Source organism: Dendrobates tinctorius, unplaced genomic scaffold (assembly GCF_039654945.1).
Source record: "Dendrobates tinctorius isolate UK_male_01 unplaced genomic scaffold, ASM3965494v1 ptg000075l, whole genome shotgun sequence".
NCBI lineage: Eukaryota > Metazoa > Chordata > Amphibia > Anura > Dendrobatidae > Dendrobates > Dendrobates tinctorius.
The window spans coordinates 26,838,368-26,862,513 of NW_027361743.1; the positions used below are offsets into that span (position 1 = coordinate 26,838,368).

Sequence of the window (24,146 nt, forward strand, 5' to 3'; positions counted from 1 at the left end):
CATTCATGAAGAAAATAAAGCTCCTAAAAGAAGAGCTCCACTCTGGGAATAATCCCGCAAAAGACACTAGTGACCGAGGAGATGAGAGAGGAGCTGAGGACCACCATCATCCCGCCGCTCACAGGCTGTGTGACTGCTCAGCTGGACTGTCAGTTACGTCATCACTCCGCGCACACCACCCCCGGGAGGTGTCGCTCAGCTAATGACGTCAGCGTCCGGGCAAAGAACCCCAGCGCTGTGCCGTGACGTCATCTCGCGGCGCCTATCTGCCAGGCTCTGAAGCGGTTTTTTTTCTCTTTGTTTCCGGTGTGACTTGTGCGCAGTAAGAAGACGTCCCTAATACAGAAATGTCTGGCGGCTTCAGTTTTGGGGCGGCGGGCTCCACCACCACCACGTTAAATCCGGCAACTGCGGCGGCAGCGCCATTTTCCTTTGGAGGAACGCCAGCTGCGAGGTGAGGGCAGCCACATGACCCGAGCGCGTCTCCCTGCTGCAGCCTGCGCTCTAAACGAATGGACTTTACTGGTGTGTGCATAGTTTCCTTTCCCTGTAATCCCCCTCCCCGTTACCATGGAGACATGCATCTCTATGGAGAGTTGCATCCTCACAGTGGTGTATGTCTGTGTCGCCCATAGCAATGCCCAGTGTTACTTGTAAGTCCTGATACATGTCCTGTATAGACAGACCCCACAGTGGGTGCAGGGTCCCCACCACCATACATGTATCACCCAGGCTGCGGGTGCGGGGTCCTCACCACCATACATGTATCACCCGGGCTGCGGGTGCGGGGTCCTCACCACCATACATGTATCACCCGGGCTGCGGGTGCGGGGTCCTCACCACCATACATGTATCACCCGGGCAGTGGGTGCGGGGTCCTCACCACCATACATGTATCACCCGGGCAGTGGGTGCAGGGTCCTCACCACCATACATGTATCACCCAGGCTGCGGGTGCGGGGTCCTCACCACCATACATGTATCACCCAGGCTGCGGGTGCGGGGTCCTCACCACCATACATGTATCACCCAGGCTGCGGGTGCGGGGTCCTCACCACCATACATGTATCACCCAGGCTGTGGGTGTGGGGTCCTCACCACCATACATGTATCACCCAGGCTGTGGGTGTGGGGTCCTCACCACCATACATGTATCACCCGGGCAGTGGGTGCGGGGTCCTCACCACCATACATGTATCACCCGGGCAGTGGGTGCGGGGTCCTCACCACCATACATGTATCACCCGGGCAGTGGGTGCGGGGTCCTCACCACCATACATGTATCACCCGGGCAGTGGGTGCGGGGTCCTCACCACCATACATGTATCACCCAGGCTGTGGGTGCGGGGTCCTCACCACCATACATGTATCACCCAGGCTGTGGGTGCGGGGTCCCCACCACCATACATGTATCACCCAGGCTCTGGGTGCGGGGTCCCCACCACCATACATGTATCACCCAGGCTGCGGGTGCGGGGTCCCCACCACCATACATGTATCACCCAGGCTCTGGGTGCGGGGTCCTCACCACCATACATGTATCACCCAGGCTGTGGGTGCGGGGTCCTCACCACCATACATGTATCACCCAGGCTGTGGGTGCGGGGTCCTCACCACCATACATGTATCACCCGGGCAGTGGGTGCGGGGTCCTCACCACCATACATGTATCACCCGGGAAGTGGGTGCGGGGTCTGCACAATATGAAGGAGACGTGTCCGATCTTGATCAATTCTCTGATCAAAATCGTCAATGCAAGTCTATGGGTCCATGAAAAAAATCAGACAGCGCTTGGATGCCTTGCCTGTGCTGTTCATTTTTCATGGACTGTTTGATATGAGAAGGTTTAGAAACTTTCATGTTCTTTTAATCTGTGAAAATCTCATGAAACCCTGACTGTAAAAAAAAAAAAAAAAAAAAAAAAATTGACACAGAGAACATTTTTTTTTTTTTTTGTGAATGTTAATATCACTTATGTTTCAATTAAGCCTAAGGCGCATGTGACCGCTGAGTGTGCTGTCTCCATCAGGGATTGGCTGTAGAAGTGACATCTACGCTGCAGCCTGTCGACAAAAATTGTATTAGCTGTGAAGCAGGGGATAAATCCAGGAGTGGGTGATAAATGCAGAAGTGGTGACATGTTTCTATTATACTTTTCCTCTGATTGTTCCTCTCCTGGTTTTGGCTTACAAATACTGATGCAAAATACTGACCAAATACTGAACGTGTGCATGTGGCCTTAGGCTATGTTTCCACAATAAATATTGGTGCTCTCTTGATGGTGCAGATTTTCTGCAGCATTTTTCCACCAATTAGGCCACTTTTATTTTTTTACGTGTCTTTTTAGACTGTTATTATTTACTTATATAGCGCCATTAATTCCATGGTGCTGTACATGAGAAGGGGGTTACATACAAAGTTATAGATATCGTTAACAGTAAACAAATTTACAATGACAGACTGGTACAGAGGGGAGAGGACCCTGTCCTTGCGGACTTACATTCTATGGGATAGTGGGGAAGAGACAAAAGGTCGGGGGTGCAGCAGCTCTGGTGGTGATGAGGCGGCAGAATGGTTATTGCAGGCTGTAAGCTTTCCTGAAAAGATGGGTTTTCAGGTTCCGTTTGAAGGATCCAAGGGTGGTGGATAATCAGACGTGTTGAGGCATGGAGTTCCAGAGGATAGGGGATGTTCGGGAGAAATCTTGGAGGCGGTTGTGTGAGGAACGAATAATTGTGAAGGAGAGTAGAAGGTCTTGGGAGGATCTAAGATTACGTGAGGGAAGGTATCGGGAGATTAGTTCAGAGATATAGGGAAGGGACAGGTTGTGGATGGCTTTGTAGGTCAGTGTTAGTAGTTTGAACTGGATTCGTTGGGGAATTGGGAGCCAGTGGAGGGATCTGCAGAGAGGAGAAACAGGGAAGTAGCGAGGAGAGAGGTGGATTAGTCGGGCAGCAGAGTTGAGGACAGACTGGAGTGGTGCAAGAGAGTTAGCAGGGAGGCCACAGAGGAGAGTGTTTCAGTAGTCAAGGCGGGAGACAATGAGGGCATGTACAAGCATTTTAGTAGATTGAGGGCTGAGGAAGGGACGGATTCTGGAAATATTTTTGAGTTGGAGGCGACAGGAGGTGACATGTTCACACGCAGTGTTTTTTTTCTGCAGCCAAAATCTGCTCTCTTGGCAGTAAAAACACTGCTTTCAAAACACAGGATTTGTTTGTTTTTTTTCAGCTTTTCTTGAGTACTTATTACATGTGTGCTCTTATAAAGTTAGTTTTATTCGTCAAAAATGCTGTAAAAAAAACCCCTCTTTTTCTTTTTGCCCTTTCTCATTGCTTTCTGTGGGGGGGAAATGCAAAACGCAAGAATTGACATGCTTCAGATTGAAAAATGCCTGTAGTTTTCAAATTCAGTCAGAAAAACAGCGTGCGTGAGATTTATGAAATCTTGTGGCTCTTCCTGCTACTGTAAAAAGATAATTTGCTTAAAAAAACAAACACTGCTTGTGACCTTAGCCTAAAGGCCCCTTTACATTTAGCGATGCACCAGCGACCGGTCAGGATCGCTGGTGCATCGCAAAATGGTCGCTACTGAGCTGCCACACAGGAAGACCTCACAGCGATGCAGCAGCGATACAGCGGTCCTTACTTACCTTTCAGACGCGGCGATCCTGACGTCCTCCCGCCCACGTCCACGTGTCGCTCGTCGGCGCCAACAGGGAACGCCCGATGAGAAATGGAGCTGCACGATCAGCGATAACCAGCGGGGGAGCCGGTCGGAGGTAAGTATCAGACACAGCGATATCCCTGCTGCGTCACCAAATCGGTGATGCTTTAGCGATATTGCTATGTGTAAAACCCCCCTAAGTCTATGTTCACACTATGCTATTTTGCAGTTTTTTCGCTGCATTTTTTTTAACCCCTTCACCCCCAAAGGTGGTTTGCACGTTCATGACCGAGCCAATTTTTACAATTCTGACCACTGTCCCTTTATGAGGTTATAACTCTGGAACGCTTCAACGGATCTAGGCGATTCTGAGATTGTTTTCTCGTGACATATTGTACTTCACTTTAGTGGTAAAAATTTTTCGCTATAACTTGCGTTTATTTATGAACAAAACAGAAATATGGCAAAAACTTTGCAATTTTCATACTTTGAATTTGTATGCCCTTAAAACAGAGAAATATGTGACACAAAATAGTTACTAAGTAACATTTCCCACATGTCTACTTTACATCAGCACAATTTGGGAAACAACATTTTTTTTGTTGCGAAGTTATAAGGGTTAAAATTTGACCAGCGATTTCTAATTTTTACAACAAAACTTACAAAACCATTTTTTTTAGGGACCACCTCACATTTGAAGTCACTTTGAGGGGTCTATATGGCAGAAAATACCCAAAAGTGACACCATTCTAAAAACTGCACCCCTGAAGCTACTCAAAACTACATTCAAGAAGATTATTAACCCTTTAGGTGCTTCACAGGAGCAGAAGCAACATGGAAGGAAAAAATGAACATTTAACTTTTTTGTCACAAAAATAATATTTTAGCAGCAATTTTTTTATTTTCCCAAGGGTAACAGGAGAAATTGGACCCCAAAAGTTGTTGTCAAATTTGTCCTGAGTACGCTGATACCCAATATGTGGGGGGGAACTACTGTTTGGGCACATGGCAGGGCTCAGAAGGGAAGGAGCCCCGTTTGACTTTTTCAACCTAAAATTGGCTGGATTTGAGATCGGACGCCATGTCGCATTTGACGAGCGTCTCATGTGCCTAAACAGTGGAAACCCCCCACAAGTGACCCCATTTTGGAAACTAGACCCCCTAAGGAACTTATGTAGATGTGTGGTGACCACTTTGAACCCCCAAGGGCTTCACAGAAGTTTATAACACCCGGGCGTGAAAATAAAAAATCATATTTTTTCCACAAACATGATCATTTAGTCCCCAATATTTTGTTTTCCCAAGGGTAACAGGAGAAATTGGACTGCAAAGGTTGTTGTCAAATTTGTCCTGAGTACGCTGATACCCAATATGTGGGGGGGAACTACTGTTTGGGCACATGGCAGGGCTCAGAAGGGAAGGAGGCCCGTTTGACTTTTTCAACCTAAAATTGGCTGGAATTGAGATCGGACGCCATGTCGCGTTTGACGAGCGTCTGATGTGCCTAAACAGTGGAAACCCCCCACAAGTGACCACATTTTGGAAACTAGACCCCCTAAGGAACTTATCTAGATGTGTGGTGAGCACTTTGAACCCCCAAGTGTTTCACTAAAGATTATAATGCCCAGGCGTGAAAATATAAAATCCTGTTTTGTTCCCACATAAATGATCATTTAGTCCCCAATTTTTAATTTTCCCAAGAGTAACAGGAGAAATTGGACCCCAAAAGTCGTTGTCCAATTTGTCCTGGGTACTCTGGTACCCCACATGTTGGAAAAAACTGTTTAGGCACACGTCGGGGATCGAAAGGCAAGTAGTGTTGTTTTGGAATGCAGACTTTGATGATCTGCTGGCGTCATGTTCCATTTGCAGAGTCCCTGATGTGCCTAAACAGGAAAAAACCTCACATATGACATCATTTTGGATACTAGACCCCCAAAGAACAAATCTAGATGTGCCCCCAACTAATCTAATGTAAATTAGTAGTGCATGGAGGTGTGGTACAATTTGAAGAAATCCTTCATGCACAGGCCAGGTTTTTCGGGGCAGGTGTCGCATTGATAAGTGGTGTCCCTGCGTATTCCTTTTTTGTAACACACTCGACACCTTTTTTGCGGCTTACCTTTTCTTGGGGTTGGCGGGCCATCCCCGGAAAATGCTGACCTGGGACAATACGAGCACCTTCAGTTCCTGAAGTACTGGGGCCCGCTCCTTCCTGAGCGCCAAACATCAGAACCTTAACCACTACCTTCTGGAACTGAAGGTACGTCGTATCGCGGGGCATGCACATTGTGACAGCAGGAATGCGTTGAGCATTGCCATTTGGACGATGTGCACGGCCAGCTTTTTGTACCACGCCTTGGCCTTCCTCAATGCATTGTACGGTTGGAGGAGTTGATCGGAGAGATCAACTCCCCCCATGTTTTTGTTGTACCCCACTACACATGTCGGTTTGCGGACCTGTGTAGAGGTACCCCGTACAGTGCAGAGGGTACTGCCATCACCGTGTATGGTGGTCAAGAGATGGACATCTCTCTTGTCCTTGTACTTGACCACCAGTAGGTGGTCGCTACATTGGGCTCTGCTCTCACCTTTTCGGAGCATCTGCCCAAGTAGCGTCTTCGGGAGGCCTCTCTGATTTTAGCGGACAGTACCGCAGGCTGCGGTACGTCGCTCAGAGAGGGATTTGTAGAGTGGGATGCTGGTATAAAAGTTATCAGTGTAGAGGTGATAACCTTTATCCAGCAGTGGGTGCACCAAATCCCACACAATTTTCCCACTCACTCCCAGGAAAGGAGGACATTCAGGGGGTTCAATCCGGGTGTCCTTCCCTTCATAAATGCTAAACTTGTGGGTGTACCCTGAGGTACTCTCACACAACTTAGAGTTTGATTCCGTACCTGGCCCTCTTACTGGGCAGGTATTGACGGAATTGCAGCCTTCCCTTGAAGTGAACCAAGGACTCATCCACGCAGATGTCCCTTTGGGGCACGCACACTTCAGCAAACTTTTTGTTGAAGTGTTCGATGACCGGCCGAACTTTGAACAGACGGTCAAAGTTGGGGTCATCTCGTGCGGGACACTCTGCATTATCAGTATAATGCAGGAATTTGTGGATGGCCTCAAAACGCGTCCGGGCCATGACCATTCGGAACACTGGAGTGTTGTATAAAATATCAACACTCCAATATTGCCGAATTTCCAGCTTCTTCAGTATCCCCATATGGAGGACCAGGCCCCAAAACTGCGTAATTTCAACTGCGTCTACAGGAGACCAGTTTGAAAATGTTGAACGCGGGTTTTGCTCCAAAAATTGACGAGCGTACAAATTAGTTTGCTCCACCATGAGGTTAACAAAATCCTCAGAGAAAAAGACTTTGAAAAAGTCAATTTCTGTGAGGCCGGTGGTGTCAAACTTGATTCCTGATTCTGCCACAAAATCAAGAATCAGTGGCTCGTAATTTTCGGGGGGCGAGGTCCATACGGGGAGCACTGGGTCAGCTGCGGGCATGGTGGGCGCTGCCTCTTCTTCTGTCCTGGAGCGTCTGCGTGGCGGTTCCGCAGGACCCGAGGAGGAAGATGAGGAGGGGGAAGAGGAAGAAGAAGAGGATGAAGAATCCGAAAAATAAAGAAAAGTCGGATCGTCATCCAAATCGCTATCAGTGTCGGAGGCAAGTATAGCATATGCCTCCTCCATTGAATAGCGCTGTTGGGATGAATTTGAAGACATTTTTGTGTAAATATGGTGCTTGGGTGTACACTTTATTGAAAACTGTATGTGTACGTGAGGGGGGGGGAGTGATTGGTGTAAACTTTCTGTAAAGAAAAAGCTGTGGAAAAAAGTCTAAAACAGCAGGCCCTGGCTGATAAGTGTCACTTATCAAAACTAGGCTGCTGGATGTGCGCACGGGGTGGCGCAAGGGGGGGGTGGAAAAAAAAAAAAAGGAAAACGGCAGGCACAAACTCTGATAAGTGAACTGTGTCACTTATCCAAGTTTCGCAGCTGCGGGATGTGTGTACGGAGGGGCTAAGGAAAAAAAAGCGAGCTCGAGTATTGATCGGTGAACTGCGTCACCAATCAACGCTCGGCGGCTGCGCACGGAGGTGGCGCAAATGTGGGGTGGAGGGGGGTAAAAATAGGGAGATGGGGGGATTGGGGTGGATCAAGAGAGATTGGGCAGGGATCAACAGTTAGAGTTGTAGTTAGGTGGCACAAAGGGGGGTGAAAAAAATGAAAAACGGCAGGCACAAGCTTCGATAAGTGACGTGTGTCACTTATCCAACTTTTGCGGCTGCGGGATGTGTGTACGGAAGTGGCGCAAAGGTGGCTAAGGAAAAAAAAGCGAGCTCGAGTGTTGATCGGTGAACTGTGTCACCGATCAACGCTCGCCGGCTGGGCACGGAGGTGGCGCAAAAGTGGGGTCGAGGGGGGTAAAAGGGGGGTAAGGGGGGGGTGGAGGGGGGATGGGGGGATGAAGATAGATTGGGCAGGGGATCAGGGATCGATTAACACTTACAGTTGTAGTTTTCTTTCTTCTTTCTTCTGCAGGGATTGTGATGCTACAAGCTGTGGCACCACAATACCCAGCACAGGAGCTCTTGCTGCGTCCGACCTCTCTGCAGGAATCCTCAGCTAGAGTGAGGACCCCTGCAGACAGGTCAGAGGCAGGTCAGGGGGCAGGTCACAGAGCGGTCACATCGCTGCTGTGACCTGTCATTGGTGGGATCGAATGATTACATCGATCCCACCAATCCCTGATCTGCCTGGTGACCATGGAAACTGCCTAGAATCGGAGCTCACAGCTCCGATTACTAGGCAGGTCATGCCCAGGTCACCAGCAAGGCACAGAGCGGTCACATGGTGACCACAGCTGTGCCCTGTGGTTGGCGCGATCGCTGATCTAATCGATCGCGCCAGCCAACTCCTGCAGGCCCTGCTGAGCCTGCATCAGGCTCCAGCCTAGGATCGGTGCTAATATAGCACCGATCCTGGCCGGTACTGGCAGGGCACAGCGGCGATATAGCGCCGCTGTGCACTGCGATTGGTGCGATCGATCAGATCGGCGATCGCGCCAATCCGGGTGCTTTTTGCCGGTGCCTGGCGTTGCCAGGCACCGGCTCTAGGATCGAGTACATCAGTACTCGATCCCAGCCTAGGACATCATTGTTTCAGCCAATGAGAAACGCTGCGATTGGCTGTTCAGAATTGAACAGCCAATCACAGCGCTCTGGATGCCGGGGGGGCGGGATCGCAGCCTGGGATGCCGACGCCATCTTTTGTAAGGTGACATGGGATCGGAATTTTAATGTGATCACCGCGACTTTAGTCGCGGCATCGCATTAAAGGGCCCGACGTACTATCCCTTCCACGGTCATACGGGCCCGGGTACCGTGGACGGGATAGTACGTCGGATGTCAGGAAGGTGTTGATGCAAATTAAATGCTGCGTTTTACAGTATCAGCAAAGACTGAGATTTCAGGAATCTCATGCGCACACACTTTTTCTTTTTCTTTCCCTGACTGATTTGGAAAACTGCAGCACGTCACTTCTTTCAGCATTTTTGCAGCGTTTTTTCTTTCACCCATAGGAAACAATGGGTAACTTCAAAAACTCAGCAAAACCTGCTTTTTGTGAGCAGCTTCTTTACTGCCAAGAGAGCAGGTTTTGCCTGCGGGAAAAAACATAGCAAAAACGCAACATGTGAACATGGCATTACTGTGAGGGGGGGGGGGGGGATCAGCTGCCATTCTTGTCTTTTTGCCTGGTCTTGTAAGAAAACAACTTTGTTTCGGAAACTTCCTGATAGGCCTGTTTCACACTTCAGTTTTTGTCCTTCAGTCAAGATCCGCCGTTTTGCAAAAAAAACGGATCTGCCATTTTGCTTGGCGGATCCGTTTTTTTTCCCATTGAGTTGCATTACCGGCGGATCTTGATGGATGGCCATCCGTTGGGTCCGTTTTTTGTGGATCCGCCAAAATTTTGACGTCCGCCGACATGCCCGAACGGAGCATGTAACGTTTTTTCGGGTGGCAGGATCCGCACTTCACACTGCGCATGCCCAAAAGTCTTCACTCGGCCGGAAATTTAACCTTAAACTCTGTTCTGGCGGCTGGAAAAACTCTCTCCCTCTCTCTCTCTCCCCCTCTCTCTCTCCGGTTCCTTTAAAATTCATCGGATCCGTCAAACAAAAAAAAAAAATCCGTTCACATCAGTATAGCAACGGATCCGCTTTCCGTCATTTTGGCGGATTTTAACTGACTCAAAAAACTGAAGTGTGAAACAGGCCTTACTTGGCTTTGATAAAACTTAAGACGTTCCATACCCGCTCATCCCATCGATTGTGGGGGCAGTGTACAGGGTAGCTTAATAACTAAAAAAAAATCCCACCATAGCTTTTTGGGTCATGGTTTTTTGGTTAACTGTGTGTGGTAAAACCAACTTTATTCTGTATAATTGCAACAATATGGTTTATATAGTTCAGTGTTGGCTTCGTGTTTATCTAACTGTCACTGCGAGACCTGTAGTTTTTTGTCTTCTCTTCCATTTGCTGAGCTGTTTCTGCTTGTTTTTTTCTGAGATGACCTGTAGTTTTTGTTGATATCATTTTAGAGTATATACAACTTAATCGCTTTTTAATTGTTTTTGGACCTCAGGATGCTCCTTATCCCCAGGTGTGTGTGTGTATATGTGTGTATATATATATATATATATATATATATATATATATATGTGTATGTATGTTTTATTTTTTTTTTTTTCATATTCTCATATTTTTTACTAATTAAAATTTCTATGGCTGTGTAGAGAAGTGAAGGGGTCAATATCACTAATTGTAATGCTCCAGGGAGATAATAGAGTTTTTGTGTTTATCTGTAGCATGTGTGTTATACACACACAGGTTTACAGCGCACACATACACAACATTATTAAATGTACAGTGGCATGTAAACGTTTACGCACCCCTGGTCAAAATGATGGTTATTGTGAACAGTTAGACAAGTTTCATCTCTTACAGTTTAAAAAATTACAAAAAGAAAAATGAGGTTATACAAGAATTTGGGCACCCTGCATGCATGATTAGTACCTAGTAGCGCCCCCTTTTGCAAGTAGCACAGCGTGTAAACGCTTTTTGTAGCCGGCCAAGAATCTTTTAATTCTTGTTTGAGGGGCTCTCATCCATTCTTCCTTGGATAATTCGTTCAGTTCTGTGAGATCTGTCGTCTTTCAAGCTCTGCTCTTTTGAGGACTAGCCACAGATTTTCAATGATGTTCAGATCAGGGGTCAGTGAGGGCCATTGTAAAAACTTCAGCTTGCGCCTTTTGAGGTTGTCTATTGTGGATTTTGACATCTGTTTAAGATCATTATCCATTTGCAGAACCCATTCTCTTTTCAGCTTTTTTACAGATGGTGTTATTTTTAGAGATGGTCAGACATCTGGATGTTCAGGTTCGGCCGAACAGTTACAAAAAGTTTGAGTACCAGAATAGTACCCGAACCCTTACCCCATTCAGTTGAATGAGGAGCCCGAACATCCAGTGTTTGCTACGCTGTCATATGCATGACAGTGCGGCAAACACCACTTCTGTTCGGCTAAGAAATCCTCCCCACCAGTCAGAGAGCCGCGGTTCCCACGCTGTCAAAAGGCAGCGTGAGCGCACAGCTGTGATCGGAGGTATAAGGTTTACCTCCAGTTAATGGTGTTGGCTGACGGGACTACAGCTCCCATCATCCGAAGTCTGCTGCCGCTAATAACAGCAAGGTCAGGAGCGGCTGATGGGTGTATTCAATAGCTGGCTCCTGCACTGTAAATAAATAATTAAGAAACCCAGCATGGGTTCTCCTGTATTTTTATAACCAGCCAGGCAAAAACAAAACTTATAGCTGGGGGCTGCAACCGTCAGCCGTTAGCTTCATCAAGGCTGGTTATCAGGAAAAGAGGGGTCCCCACGCAATAATTAAAAAATATTAACCCCTGAACTCCCAGAGCTTTTTTTGATTTTTCGTTTGTTTTTCACTCCCCTTTCCAGTGCCATAACTTTTTTATTTTTCAGTCAATATGGCCATGTGAGGGCTTATTTTTTGCAGGACGAGTTGTACTTTTAAACGACACCATTGGTTTTACCATGTCGTGTACTCGAAAACGGGGAAAAAATTCCAAGCGCGGTGAAATTGCAAAAAAAATGCAATCCCACACCGTTTTTTGCTTGGCTTTTTTGATAGGTTCACTAAATGCTAAATTTGACCTGCCATTATGATTCTTCAGGTTATTACAAGTTCATAGACACCAAACATGTCTATGTTCTCTTTTATGTAAGTGGTGAAAAAAAATTCCAAAGTTTGCTAAAAAAAATAAAAAAAATTGCGCAATTTTCTGATACCCATAGTGTCTCTATATTTCATGATCTGGGGTTGGGTGAGGGCTTATTTTTTGCGTGCCGGGCTGACGTTTTTAATGATACCACTTTTGTGCAAATACGTTCTTTTGATCATCCGTTATTGCATTTTAATGCAATGTTGCGGCGACCAAAAAAACGTAATTCTGGCGTTTTGAATTTTTTTCTCGCTACACCGTTTAGCGATCGGGTTAATGATTTTTTTTTTATTGATTGGGGGATTCTGGGGGATTTTTTTTTTATTTTTTTTATTTAATTTTGTTTTGATTGGGGCGAAAGGGGGGTGATTTGAACTTTTAGGTTTTTTTTATTTTTAAACTTTTTTTTTTTGTAACTTTTGGCATGCTTCAATAGCCTCCACAGGAGGCTAGAAGCATGCACAACCCGATCGGCTCTGCTACATATGGGCGATGAGGAGATCGTCTGTAAGGAGTAGCAAGAGTGGACCCTCTGGGTCGCGGTACCGGGATTCCTGGGGCGAGCTGGCCAGGTGGAGCCGACCCCTATACAGGGACCGTTAGGAGCAGGCCCGAAGGAGTCGAATACCGCAACAGCTGATACCAAGAGGGGCGACTCGGCTGCGGATGACACAAGGCAGAAGGTCAGGAGCGACTGGAGTCAGGAGCGACTGGAGTCAGGGGTCAGTATACCGTACAGGAAGGCACACGATAATCAGGCGCCTCCATGAGGGAGGAGCCGCCTGATATACCCTGTGCTGGCGCTTGATTGGTGATCGCTCCACAGGGATGGTGCAGAAGGGGTTAAGTGAGGGGAAGAGTGCGCACCCGTGGCCTAAGGCGCGTGCCTGGAACAGGAGCAGAGGAGGAGGAGAAACTATAGTGCTGGGCTGCAGGAAGGGAGACCGGGGGTACCGAGCGGCGGCCGGAGCGGTGAGCCGAGGGGGGACCCAGGGAGCAGGAGCAGGGAGAGCGGGCCCCGGCCTGGCAGGCGGCGGCCCTGAGATTGGCCAAGAATCTGTCCATGATGCGTGGAGCATCAACATTCTCTCGCGGTTCCCAAGACCTCTCCTCATGACCAAACCCTTTCCAATCGATGAGGAAAAAGGTCTTACCTCTACCCTTTTTCGTGACCAAAATATCTCTCACTTCAAAGACGTCATCGGCCCCTACTGGCTGAGGAACAACAGAAGGCGCAGGGCAGAACTGATTGAGGATGACCGGTTTCAGGAGCGAGACATGGAAGGCGTTATGGACCCGGAGTGAAGCAGGCAGCCTCAATCTATAGGCCGTATCGTTGATGCGTCCAAGAATCTCGAAGGGGCCCATATACCGGGGACCCAGCTTATAAGAAGGGATTTTCAAGCGGATGTGCTTGGTCAACAGCCAAACCTTGTCTCCTGGATGCTGCGGTGGGAGATCCCTCCGCCTCTTGACGGCATGTCTTTTAAACCGGGCCGCGGCTTGTATGAGAGCCACCTTGGTCTTCCTCCAGACTTGGGAAAACTCTTGGGAGAGGGCATCGGCGGCGGGTACGCCAGAGGATGAAGATACTGGAAGAGGTACCCCTGGGTTTTGACCGGAGACCACAAAAAACGGAGACTTGGTGGTGGATTCATTGAAGTGATTGTTATGGGCGAACTCTGCTCACGGAAGAAGATCGACCCAATTGTCTTGATGGGCGTTAGAGAAGTTCCGCAGGTAGGAGGTCAAGACTTGGTTGATCCGTTCGACTTGCCCGTTGGTCTGTGGGTGATAAGCAGAAGAGAAATCCAGAGATATACAGAAGAGTTTACAAAGCGCTCTCCTGAAGCGGGAGGTAACCTGTACCCCGCGGTCAGACACGATTCGCTGAGGGAGCCCATGTAATCTGAAAATCTGATGAATGAAGATTTTAGCCAATTCAGGAGCCGTGGGCAAGCCAGGTAACGGAACAAAATGGGCCATTTTGGAAAACCGATCGACTACTACCAGAATAGTTGTGCAAACGGAAGAGCAGGGTAAGTCGGTAACAAAATCCATGGCGATGTGTTGCCAAGGAGCTTCGGGAATAGGCAACGGCTGAAGGAGGCCGGAGGACAAGCTTCTAGGTACCTTGTTCCTGGCGCAAATTGAGCATGAGGCCACGAAGTCTAACACGTCTTGGCGGAGAGAAGGCCACCAGTAATAACGGGAAACCAGAGCAAGGGTCTTCCTGATGCCAACATATCCAGCGATCTTGGAGGAGTGACCCCAGCGTAGTAATTCTACCCTTTTGCCTTGTGGGACGAGGGTCTTGCCAGGCGGCACGGAATGAAGACTCACAGGGGCTACCGTGATAAACCGGGCTGGATCGATAACATGCGACAGAGCCTCCTCCACTTCGGGTGACTGCAGGGACCGGGAGAGTGCATCTGTTTTGGTATTTTTGTCGCCGGGTCGGAAGTGGAGCGCAAAGTTGAAGCGAGAGAAAAACAATGACCACCTGGCTTGTCTGGTGTTGAGTCTTTGAGCCGACTGGAGGTAGGCCAGGTTTTTGTGGTCAGTGAATATTGTGAAGGGAAGGACTGCCCCTTCCAGGAGATAATGCCACTCCTCCAGCGCCATCTTTATGGCCAACAACTCTCGATCCCCAATTGTGTAGTTACATTCTGTGGGTGAAAAGGACTTGGAGAAGAACCCGCACGGAGCCAAGCGCCCAGTAGACGTCTTTTGGGAAAGGATCGCCGCTGCCCCTTTAGAAGATGCGTCTGCCTCCATGACGAAGGGCCTGCCGACCTCTGGCTGATGCAAAACCGGAGCCGTGGCAAAGGCCCGTTTCAGGGAGAGAAATGCGTCTTCAGCTTCCGAGGACCAGATGTTCGGTCTTGCTCCCTTCCGGGTAAGGGCAACAATAGGCTTGGTTAACGCGGAGAAATGCGGGACGAATTGCCTGTAGTAATTTGTGAAGCCCAAGAATCGTTGAATGGCTTTCACTCCGACAGGTTGCAGCCATTTGAGCACCGCGGACAATTTCTCTGGGTCCATTCGCAACCCCGAGTCCGTGATAATATACCCCAAGAAGGGTAGGGAGGTCTGTTCAAACAGGCATTTCTCTATCTTAGCAGAGTCGATTCTCCCGCGGGCGTTGTAAGACCAGGCACACTCTTCCTGTGAGAGGACAGGTCTGGTGAAAAGATGAGGATGTCATCTAAATACACCACGAGGCACGAGTACAGAAGATCCCGGAAGACGTCGTTAACAAATTCTTGGAAGACCGCTGGGGCGTTACAAAGTCCAAAGGGCATGACCAGATATTCGTAATGGCCATCCCGCGTGTTGAAGGTGGTCTTCCACTCATCTCCGGCACGTATTCGGACCAAATTGTAGGCCCCCTGTAGATCCAATTTAGTAAAGATCCGGGCCCCACGCAGGCAGTCAAACAGTTCGGGAATAAGTGGTAAAGGATACCTATTCTTGACCGTGATGTTATTTAAGCCTCGGTAGTCAATGCAAGGTCAAAGGGATCCATCCTTCTTCTGAACAAAGAAAAACCTGGCCCCTGCTGGAGAAGACGACTTCCGGATAAAGCCCCTGGCCAAGTTCCAGTCCTGCCAGCAGAGGGGCGCTCCCTGGATCGGTGGTTTCAATGGCGGATAACCGAGTGTCCATGGACTTCATAAAAGCCATAATCCGGGTTTGGTTCTCCTGCAAAAAGAGTAATTCTTTTTGTGTGGCTACCGTGGCACCAGCGGGGTCTGTTGTGAATTCACTTTCTGGCCTACCTCTGGTTGCTGATGAAGGTAATGGAGATGGTTGTATTAACAGAGGGGTCGCAAGTTCTCTTTCCGGGCTCCCTCTGGTGGTTACAGGAGGTAATGGAGCTGATCTAATTAACAGAGGCCTGCCACCTGATAATGAGGAGGACGATTAGACATTGGGAGTTTCTGACTGGATTTAAGACAGCCGACTCCCTCTATCCCTGCTGGTGACTTTTTTCCTGCCTCCTGAGGTCTTAGTTTCCAGCTCAGTCCCTGCATGCTCAGCTAAGTGTTCTTTTGCTATTGTTCACATTTGATCTGGTTTTGTCTATTTCAGTTTTGTGTGGTCAGCCAGCCCCATCTGGGGCTGTGCTGAATTTCCATCCTTATGTTACTGTTTGTTCCAGTTTGTTTTTGTCCCTTCTGAGATTGGCCTCTTTTTGCTCTGCTTTCAGAATATACCAGAGTGTTGATATAGTGGGCGAAGTCTAGTGACTTCAGTATTTTTTCTATCAGACGTGTTGGGCATTTTTTGCAGGTTTTTTTGCGTGATTGCAGACAGTGTCTTTCCTTTCCTGTCTAGTTAGTTTGGGCCCCATCGTTTGCTCAGCCTATTTTCCTACCTGCGTTTGTGTTTTCATCTTGTCTCACCGACAATGTTTGGGGGCTATCTATTCCTTTGGGGTCTGCTCTGGGGCAGTTTAGATTTCCCCTTTCTTGCTTTAGGCTTATTTAGTTCTCCGGCTGTGTCGAGGCGTCTAGAATCATTGTAGGTACGCTCCATGGCTACTGCTAGTTGTGTGGATAGGATCAGGGGTCTGCAATCTGCTTAGTTACCAACCTCTCTGGTTTTCTGTGGCTTAGCTTGCTCTTGCTTTCCTCCTCGGTGACCCAATCATAACAGGGGTCCATGGCCTGATTTATACTGTAAGGAGTAGCAAGAGTGGACCCTCTGGGTCGCGGTACCGGGATCCCTGGGGCGAGCTGGCCAGGTGGAGCCGACCCCCTATACAGGGACCGTTAGGAGCAGGCCCAAAGGAGTCGAATACCGCGACAGCTGATACCAGGATGGGCGGCTGGGCTGCGGATGACACAACAAGACAGAAGGTCAGGAGCGACTGGAGTCAGGGGCCAGAATACCGTACAGGAAGGCACACGATAATCAGGTGCCTCCATGAGGGAGGAGCCACCTGATATACCCTGTGCTGGAGCTTGGTTGGTGATTGCTCCACAGGGATGGTGCAGAAGGGATTAAGTGAGGGGAAGAGCGCGTGCCCGTGGCCTAAGGTGCATGCCTGGAACCGGAGCAGAGGAGGAGGAGAAACTATAGTGCTGGGCTGCAGGAAGGGAGACCGGGGGTACCGAGCGGCGGTCGGAGCGGGGAGCCGAGGGGGGACCCAGGGAGCAGGGAGAGCGGGACCCGGCCGGACAGGTGACGCCGGCCCCGACCTGACAGGCGTTGCCGGCGTGACATCGTCCATATGTAGCAGATTTACTGGAGTACTTTGAGCGCCGGTCACTGGGCGGCGCTCCAAGCGATCTGCCTGCAACAGCCATAGAGGTCTCTATGAGACCTCTGGTTGTCAGGGCAATGCATCGGGTCGGCGATGAGCTCACTTCCGTCCCGGCGGCCGGAAATGCTATTTAAATTCCCACTGTTAGCTTTGACAGCGGGATTTAACTAGTTAATAGGCGCGGGCGGATGGCGATTCCCCTCGCGCCTAATGCGGGCACATGTCAGCTGTTTATAACAGCTGACCTGTCGCAGCTTTGAGGTGGGCTCACCGCCGGAGCCCACCTCAAATCATGGGATCTTTACCGATGACGTACTATTCCGGGGTTAAAATAATGTGAAAAAAATGACATGGGGTCTCCCCCCATTTTTGACAACCAGCCTTGCTAAAGCAGACAGCTGGGGACTGGTATTCTTAGGCTGATAAGGGGCCATGGATATTGCCCCCCCCAGCCTAAAAATAGCAGCCCAGAAAGACACATCTATTAGATAAGCCAATTCTAGCGCTTTGCCTGGTTCTTCCCACTTGCCTTGTAGCGGTGGCAAGTGAGGTTAATATTTGTGGGGTTGATGTCACCTTTGTATTGTCTGGTGACATCAAGCCCACAGATTAGTAATGGAGAGGCATCTATAAGATTCCTATTACTAATCATATAGTGGTATGGTAAATAAACACACAGAATAAAGTCCTTTATTAGAAATAGAACAAAACACACTTTTCCATTTTTATTTAAAAATAACAAACAAAGCTATACTCATCTAATGGCTAATGCCACCGAAGCCCTCGTTCTCCTAATAAAACTAAAATTTAAAAAAAAAACTATCCCTCACCTGTCGGTCATTCTGTCCCGCGCGGTAATCCATGTCTGAGAGATAAACAGTTTTCAACCTGAATGGTGGCAAGATGTGACTGTTCAGGCTAAGAAGCACTGGTGAATGAGCTGCTGTGAGCACAGCCTCAGTGACCGGTGGTGACGTCATCGAGGTTACCTCCGGTCACTAAGGCTGCATTCCCAGCCGGGCTGAACTGCCGTGACCTTGGTGAGATCCCCCCCTAGCTGTGAGTTTTGCCTGGCTGGTTATCAAAAATACCGGGGAACCCTTGCCTTTTTATACACCCAACAGCAGCAGCTCCTTCTCTCGCTGTTATTAGCGGCAGCAGGTGTCGGATGATGGGAGCAGTAGTCCCATCATTTGACACCAGTGACTGGAGGTAAACTTTATACCTCCAATCACAGCTGAGCGATTGTGCTGTATTTTGACAGCGTGGGAACCGCGGCTCTGTGACCAGCGGGGAGGATTTCACCGCAGATCAGAAGCAGTGTTTGCTGCGCTGTCATGACAGCGTGACAATCACCCGATGTTCAAGCAGCCGAACCTGAACAGTAACACGGACTTCCTGGTGAAGTCCGTGTTCGGTACTGGTGATGTCTGTGTTCGGTACGGATGCCGAACTTTACTGTTCGGGTTCGCCCATCTCTAGTTATGTTTGCATAAACAATTTGTGGAAATTTAATTGAATCTATTCTTCCCGTTACCCGTGAAATGTTCCCTCTACCTTTGGCTACAACACACCCCCTAAGCTTGATTGCTCCATCCCCCATACTTAATGGTTGACAAGATGTTCTTTTCCTGACTGAAATTCTGTGCCCCTTTTTCTCCACACAAATCTTTGATCATTGTAGCCAAAGAATTCTATTTTATCCACATTGGTCCACAGGACTTGTTTTCAAAATACATCAGGCTTTAGATGTTCTTTTGCATACTTCTGACTCCTGAGTTTTATGGTGAGGATGCAGGAGAGGTGTTCTTTTGATGACTCTTCCATGAAGTCCATATTTGTGCAGGTGTCTGTGAACAGTAGTATAATGTACCACAACTCCAGAGTCTGCTAAATCTTCTGAGTGAGGTTTGGATTTGCCTCAAATGTGCTTTGTACCAATTGCCACTCCTGACACTTGGGCCACTCTGCGACATTTATATGCACAGTGTGGGGTTTTCTTGATGGTTTTTGCAGTGCCAGATTCCTTTGTACGTATATTACGGGGTTGGACCCTAACTGAGCACCCACTGGATTTTGGAGTACCTCTCTGTACCTCTTATTATTATGACGATAGTGAACAAGCCATAACCCTAACAGGTGAATTAAGGTCTGAAACCATGGAAATTTGTGTGGTCAGATAACTTTGACCTCGGGTGTCCAAACTTTTGCATTGGCCCATCTCCCGTCTTGTAATTTTTAAAATGTAAAATACTATATATTATTTTTGAAGTTTCTTCCAGGCTTGTGACTGATCACCAGACTTGATGGTTCCTTCATCTGGTCAGAACGTGATGTTCCCAGAGGCTTTCCCTCCTGCATTGTGCCCATCAGATAGATCAGCGTTGGGCAGGAGGAGAGGACAGTTCTCTGTGATCAGGAAGGACTCCTATATCACACTTTTTAGGCTGTTTTGACACATTGCGTTTTCTTCTATTTTTTTTTTTTCCTTGCTGCGTTTTTTTAATGCAAATTTTAAACTGCGTCTTATAGCACCAGCAAAGTCTGAGACTTCATAAATCATGCACAGTTTTTTTTTTTTTTTCTTATTTCTTGACTGATTTGGAAAACGTCTGCCTTTTTGCAAACTGCAGCATGTCACTTCTTTCATAATTTTTGAAGCTTTTTTTTCACCCATAGAAAGTATTGGGTAGGTACAAAAACACAGGTATCAGGTTTTGCTGCGCTTCTGGTGCAAGAACCTTAAGGAAGTTGCATCATGATTTTTTGGGGGAACTAAACTTCATCAGCATGCACAGGAGACAGCAAAAACCCAGCAAAAAAAAAAACCAAACAGCAAAACCTGCTTTTTGTACGTAGCTTCTTTACTGCCAAGAGAGCAGGTCTTGCCTGCTTGTGTGAACATGGCCCTAACAAGATTTCTCCCCCCCCCCCCCCCCTTTGCTAAAAAGTGCATCTTAGGGTATGTTCACATATATGCATTTTGGGGCGTGTGGTTTTTTTTCAGCGTTTAATGCAAATTTTAGCTGCGCTTCACAGTACCAGCAAAGTCTGAGATTTCAGAAATCTCCTGCGCACAGCTTGTTTTTATATCCTCAGCATTCTGTGCAAAACCTTGGGTTTTGTAGAATGGTGCACGTTACTTCTTTCTGTGTTTTTCACCCATTGCTGGTGCACAAAACGCTGAAAAATGCAGGTTTTGCTTCGTTTTTGGTGCCAAAACCTGATGAAGTAGCATAAGGCTGTGTGCACACGCTGCGGATTTTGCTGCGGTTCCGCAGCGGTTTTGGCCGCTGCGGACCCGCAGCAGTTTCTTCTGCGGTGTACAGTACAATGATTCCCTATGGGAATCAAAAACCGCAGTGCAGACGGTGCGGAATTTTCCGCGCGGATTATCTGCGGTTTTCAATCCGCAGAAAGAATTGACATGGAATTCTTTCTGCGGATTCCCCTGCGGTTTGCCATCTCCTCCATTGAGGAGATGAAAAACCGCAGGGCAAAACCGCAGAGCAATCCGCAGGTAAAACCGCAGGTATTTTGACCTGCGGTTTCACCTGCGGATTTTACAAAATCCGCGCGGATGAATCCGCACCTAATCCGCAGCGTGTGCACACAGCCTAAGACTTCTTTTTTTTTTTTTTTTGCACTAAACTTTATCAGCATGCACAAGAAACAGACGTAGCGCGACAAAAACGCAACAAAAAACAAGCAAAACCTTCTTTTTTTTGCAGTAAGTTTCTTGATGCCAAGAGAGCAGGTTTTTCTGCAGAATAAAAAAACGCAACGTGTGAACATAGCCTTATAGTCTAAATAATATAGTAATTTTTGGAGTGACGTGCTTTTCTGTGTGACTAAAACATTACAGTATTTCCATTTTTATAGTTTTTTTTTTTTTTTTTTGGGTCAACATTATATGAGCCATAACTACACTTTTTTTCTATAGACAGAGCCGTATAAAGCAAGATTCACATCTGTACTGAAGGCTCCATTGTAGATTAAGCCTGGGCCCTATTATAAGTCAATGGTCTTCGTCATGTGACCGATCTGTATCATCCGTCCATCCTAGTGCAGAACACAATGGCTGAATTCATGCTGCTGGTGTGAACTGAGCTGAAGGGGCTTGGTTTTTGTTTTTTTTTTTGTTTTTTGCAGGCCAATAATCAACTATACTGTAGAAGGGGGAGTTCTATCTTTTATGCCACAATTCACATTGTGATGTCACAGGTGTTATCGTGTAGTCGTTGTCTATGGTGCACGGTCATTGATCACAATTCCCAGTGCATAAATAAGACACCATCTGAAAATGATCAATTTGTCGAAATTGCGTCAGAAGTGCAGCTCCAACCATAGAAATAACGATGATCTTGAAGAGACAAGGTAAAAGTACGGTCTCTCAAAGGGAACCTGTCAGCATGTGTTCACATACGGAGTGGTACTGCTGTATAGGCACTTGTCCCCCAATTACTATGATGCCTTATGTGTAGAGATCCAATGTGCCAATCATGAGAGATCTATAAAAGAAGTCATATGCAAATCAGACTGGAAGTGCACTGGGGCGAGTCACTGCACCTAGGGCAAATGGAAAAGCTGTACAAGTGCACCGACGCGCCCCCAGTGCACGTTCAGCCTGACTTGCATTTTGATTCTATGTGAGATTTCTCATGACGGGCACATTAGATCTCTGCAAGAACGGTATTATTTTTGAGGGACAAGCACCTATTCCGCCGTACTGCGACTGCCATATGTAATAATGTGCTGACACCTTAGTCTTGTGACCTCTCTATGACAATTTTAATAACCCCTGCCTGCAAAAGGATGTAATATTCACCCCCTGGGAAGGGGTCCTCGGGTGTGGAAGGGTTCTCCCTCCACTCATGGCAGATACCTGCTTCATTACATAGCCGGTATCTGCGTCCAACAACTGCAGCTGGCGCCATTTTCTGGCCGTGGCTGTTATCCATCTAAATCCCGCTGTCAATCTTCCAGCAGCATTTATATGGAACGCAAGCTAGTGCACACTGGCTCCTACCAACCCCCACGATGGGTTACTGCGGCAGCCGAGGGGCTACTGGAGACCCCTGTCGTTGTCCTATTGGTCCGTCATAGGCTGAGCTCTGAAGGACACCAAGATTTTCACCATATAAAAATAAAGAAAAAAGTTTAAAAAATAAAGAAAATATAAGTTCAAATCGCTCCCTTTTTCCTTTGTAAAACTAAACCTAATTGGTGTCGCCGCTTTCATAAGTCTCTTACCCCTTAATGACCGCCAATACGTCTTTTTACTGGCCTGAGATGTAAGAGAATAGCATCCCCATACAGGTGACAGTCCAGCAGCTGTCGGCTGTCCACTATAGCTGACATCTTGCTGCATCAGCCACGATCAGTGCTGGCACCGTCCATACCTGTTTAACACCTTAGATGCTGCTGTCAGTAGTGACTACATCATATAAATGGGTAACAGAGTATGGGGGCTTCTGCTTTATCCCCATCGACACCCTGAGATCATGATTGTGTGTTCCTGATATTTGCCATGACAATTCACCACCAAATAGCGGCCTTAGAGTCTCCCGACTACAGCGGCCTGTTCAGAAGTCAGCGACATTTAGGGGGTAAAAATACACTTTTTTTCTTTCCTGTTATGTTAAAAAAAAATTTAATTTTGTAAATTTCCTTGCAAAAATGAAAAATTACTGCTACATTTTTAAACCTCCTAAAATGCTAACAAAGTAAAATAACATTTTACAAATGGGGCTGATGTAAAGCAGGCATGAGGGAAATGTTATTTTTAATGTTTTTGTGTGGTATGACTATCTGGATTAACCCCTTAATGACCAGAGCTTTTTCGTTTTTCACTCCCCTTCTTTCCACAGCCATAACTTTTTTATTTTTCCTTCTATATGGCCATGTGAGGGCTTATTTTTTTCATAGAATCGTAGAGTTGGAAGGGACCTCCTGGGCCATCTGGTCCAACCCCCTGCTCAAAGCAGGATTCGCTAAATCATCCCAGTCAGATGTCTGTCCAGCCTCTATTTGAAGACTTCCATTGACGGAGAACTCACCACTTCTCGTGGCACCTTGTTCCACTCATTGATCACTCTAACTATCAAAAAGTTTTTTCTAATATCTAATCTGTGTCTCCTCCCATTCAGTTTCATCCCATTGCTTCTAGTCTTTCCTTGTGCAAATGAGAATAAAGTTGATCCTTCTACAATGTGACAGCTCTTTAGATATTTGTAGACAGCTATTAAGTCTCCTCTCAGTCTTCTCTTTTGCAAACTAAACAATCCCAAATCCTGCAACCTTTCCTCATAAGACAGGGTTTGCAGACCGGTCACCATTCTGGTTGCTCTTTTCTGAACTTGCTCCAGTTTGTTGATGTCTTTTTTAAAATGTGGTGCCCAAAACTGGACACAATATTCCAGATGAGGTCTGACCAAAGAGGAGTAGAGGGAAATAATGACTTCACGTGATCTAGACTGTATGCTTCTGTTAATACATCCTGGAATTGCATTTGCCTTTTTTGCTGCTGCATCACACTGTTGACTCATATTCAGTCTGTGATCTATTTGTATACCCAAGTCTTTTTCACATGTGCTGTTGCTTAGGCCTATTCCTCCCATTCTGTATATGCTTTTTTCATTTTTATTGCCCAGATGTAGTACTTTGCATTTTTCCCTGTTAAAAACCATTCTGTTAGTTGCTGCCCACTTCTCCAGTTTATTTATATCTTTTTGAATCCTCTCTCTCTCTTCTCTAGTATTAGCTATCCCTCCTAGCTTTGTGTCATCAGCAAATTTAATCAGTTTACCCTCAATTCCTTCATCTAAATCGTTGATAAAGATGTTGAACAATACAGGGCCCAGGACAGAGCCCTGTGGTACCCCAGTTGAGACAT

At 47.3% G+C, this 24,146-nt stretch overlaps 1 protein-coding gene across 4 annotated transcripts in view; it reads left to right on the forward strand.

The window, feature by feature from the left end:
• The first annotated feature begins 222 nt into the window (after window positions 1–222).
• The window catches only part of NUP58 (nucleoporin 58), a 148,221-nt gene continuing 124,297 nt past the window's right edge, over window positions 223–24,146 (forward strand). For 2 of the 4 annotated variants that reach the window (XM_073583117.1, XM_073583118.1), the window contains exon 1: window positions 225–454. In XM_073583117.1, coding sequence (XP_073439218.1) covers window positions 348–454 — 107 coding nt within the window. In that variant the 5' untranslated portion in view covers window positions 225–347. Of the gene's footprint in view, window positions 455–24,146 lie in introns of all 4 variants that reach the window. The other 2 variants (XM_073583116.1, XM_073583119.1) reach the window with 2 other exon arrangements.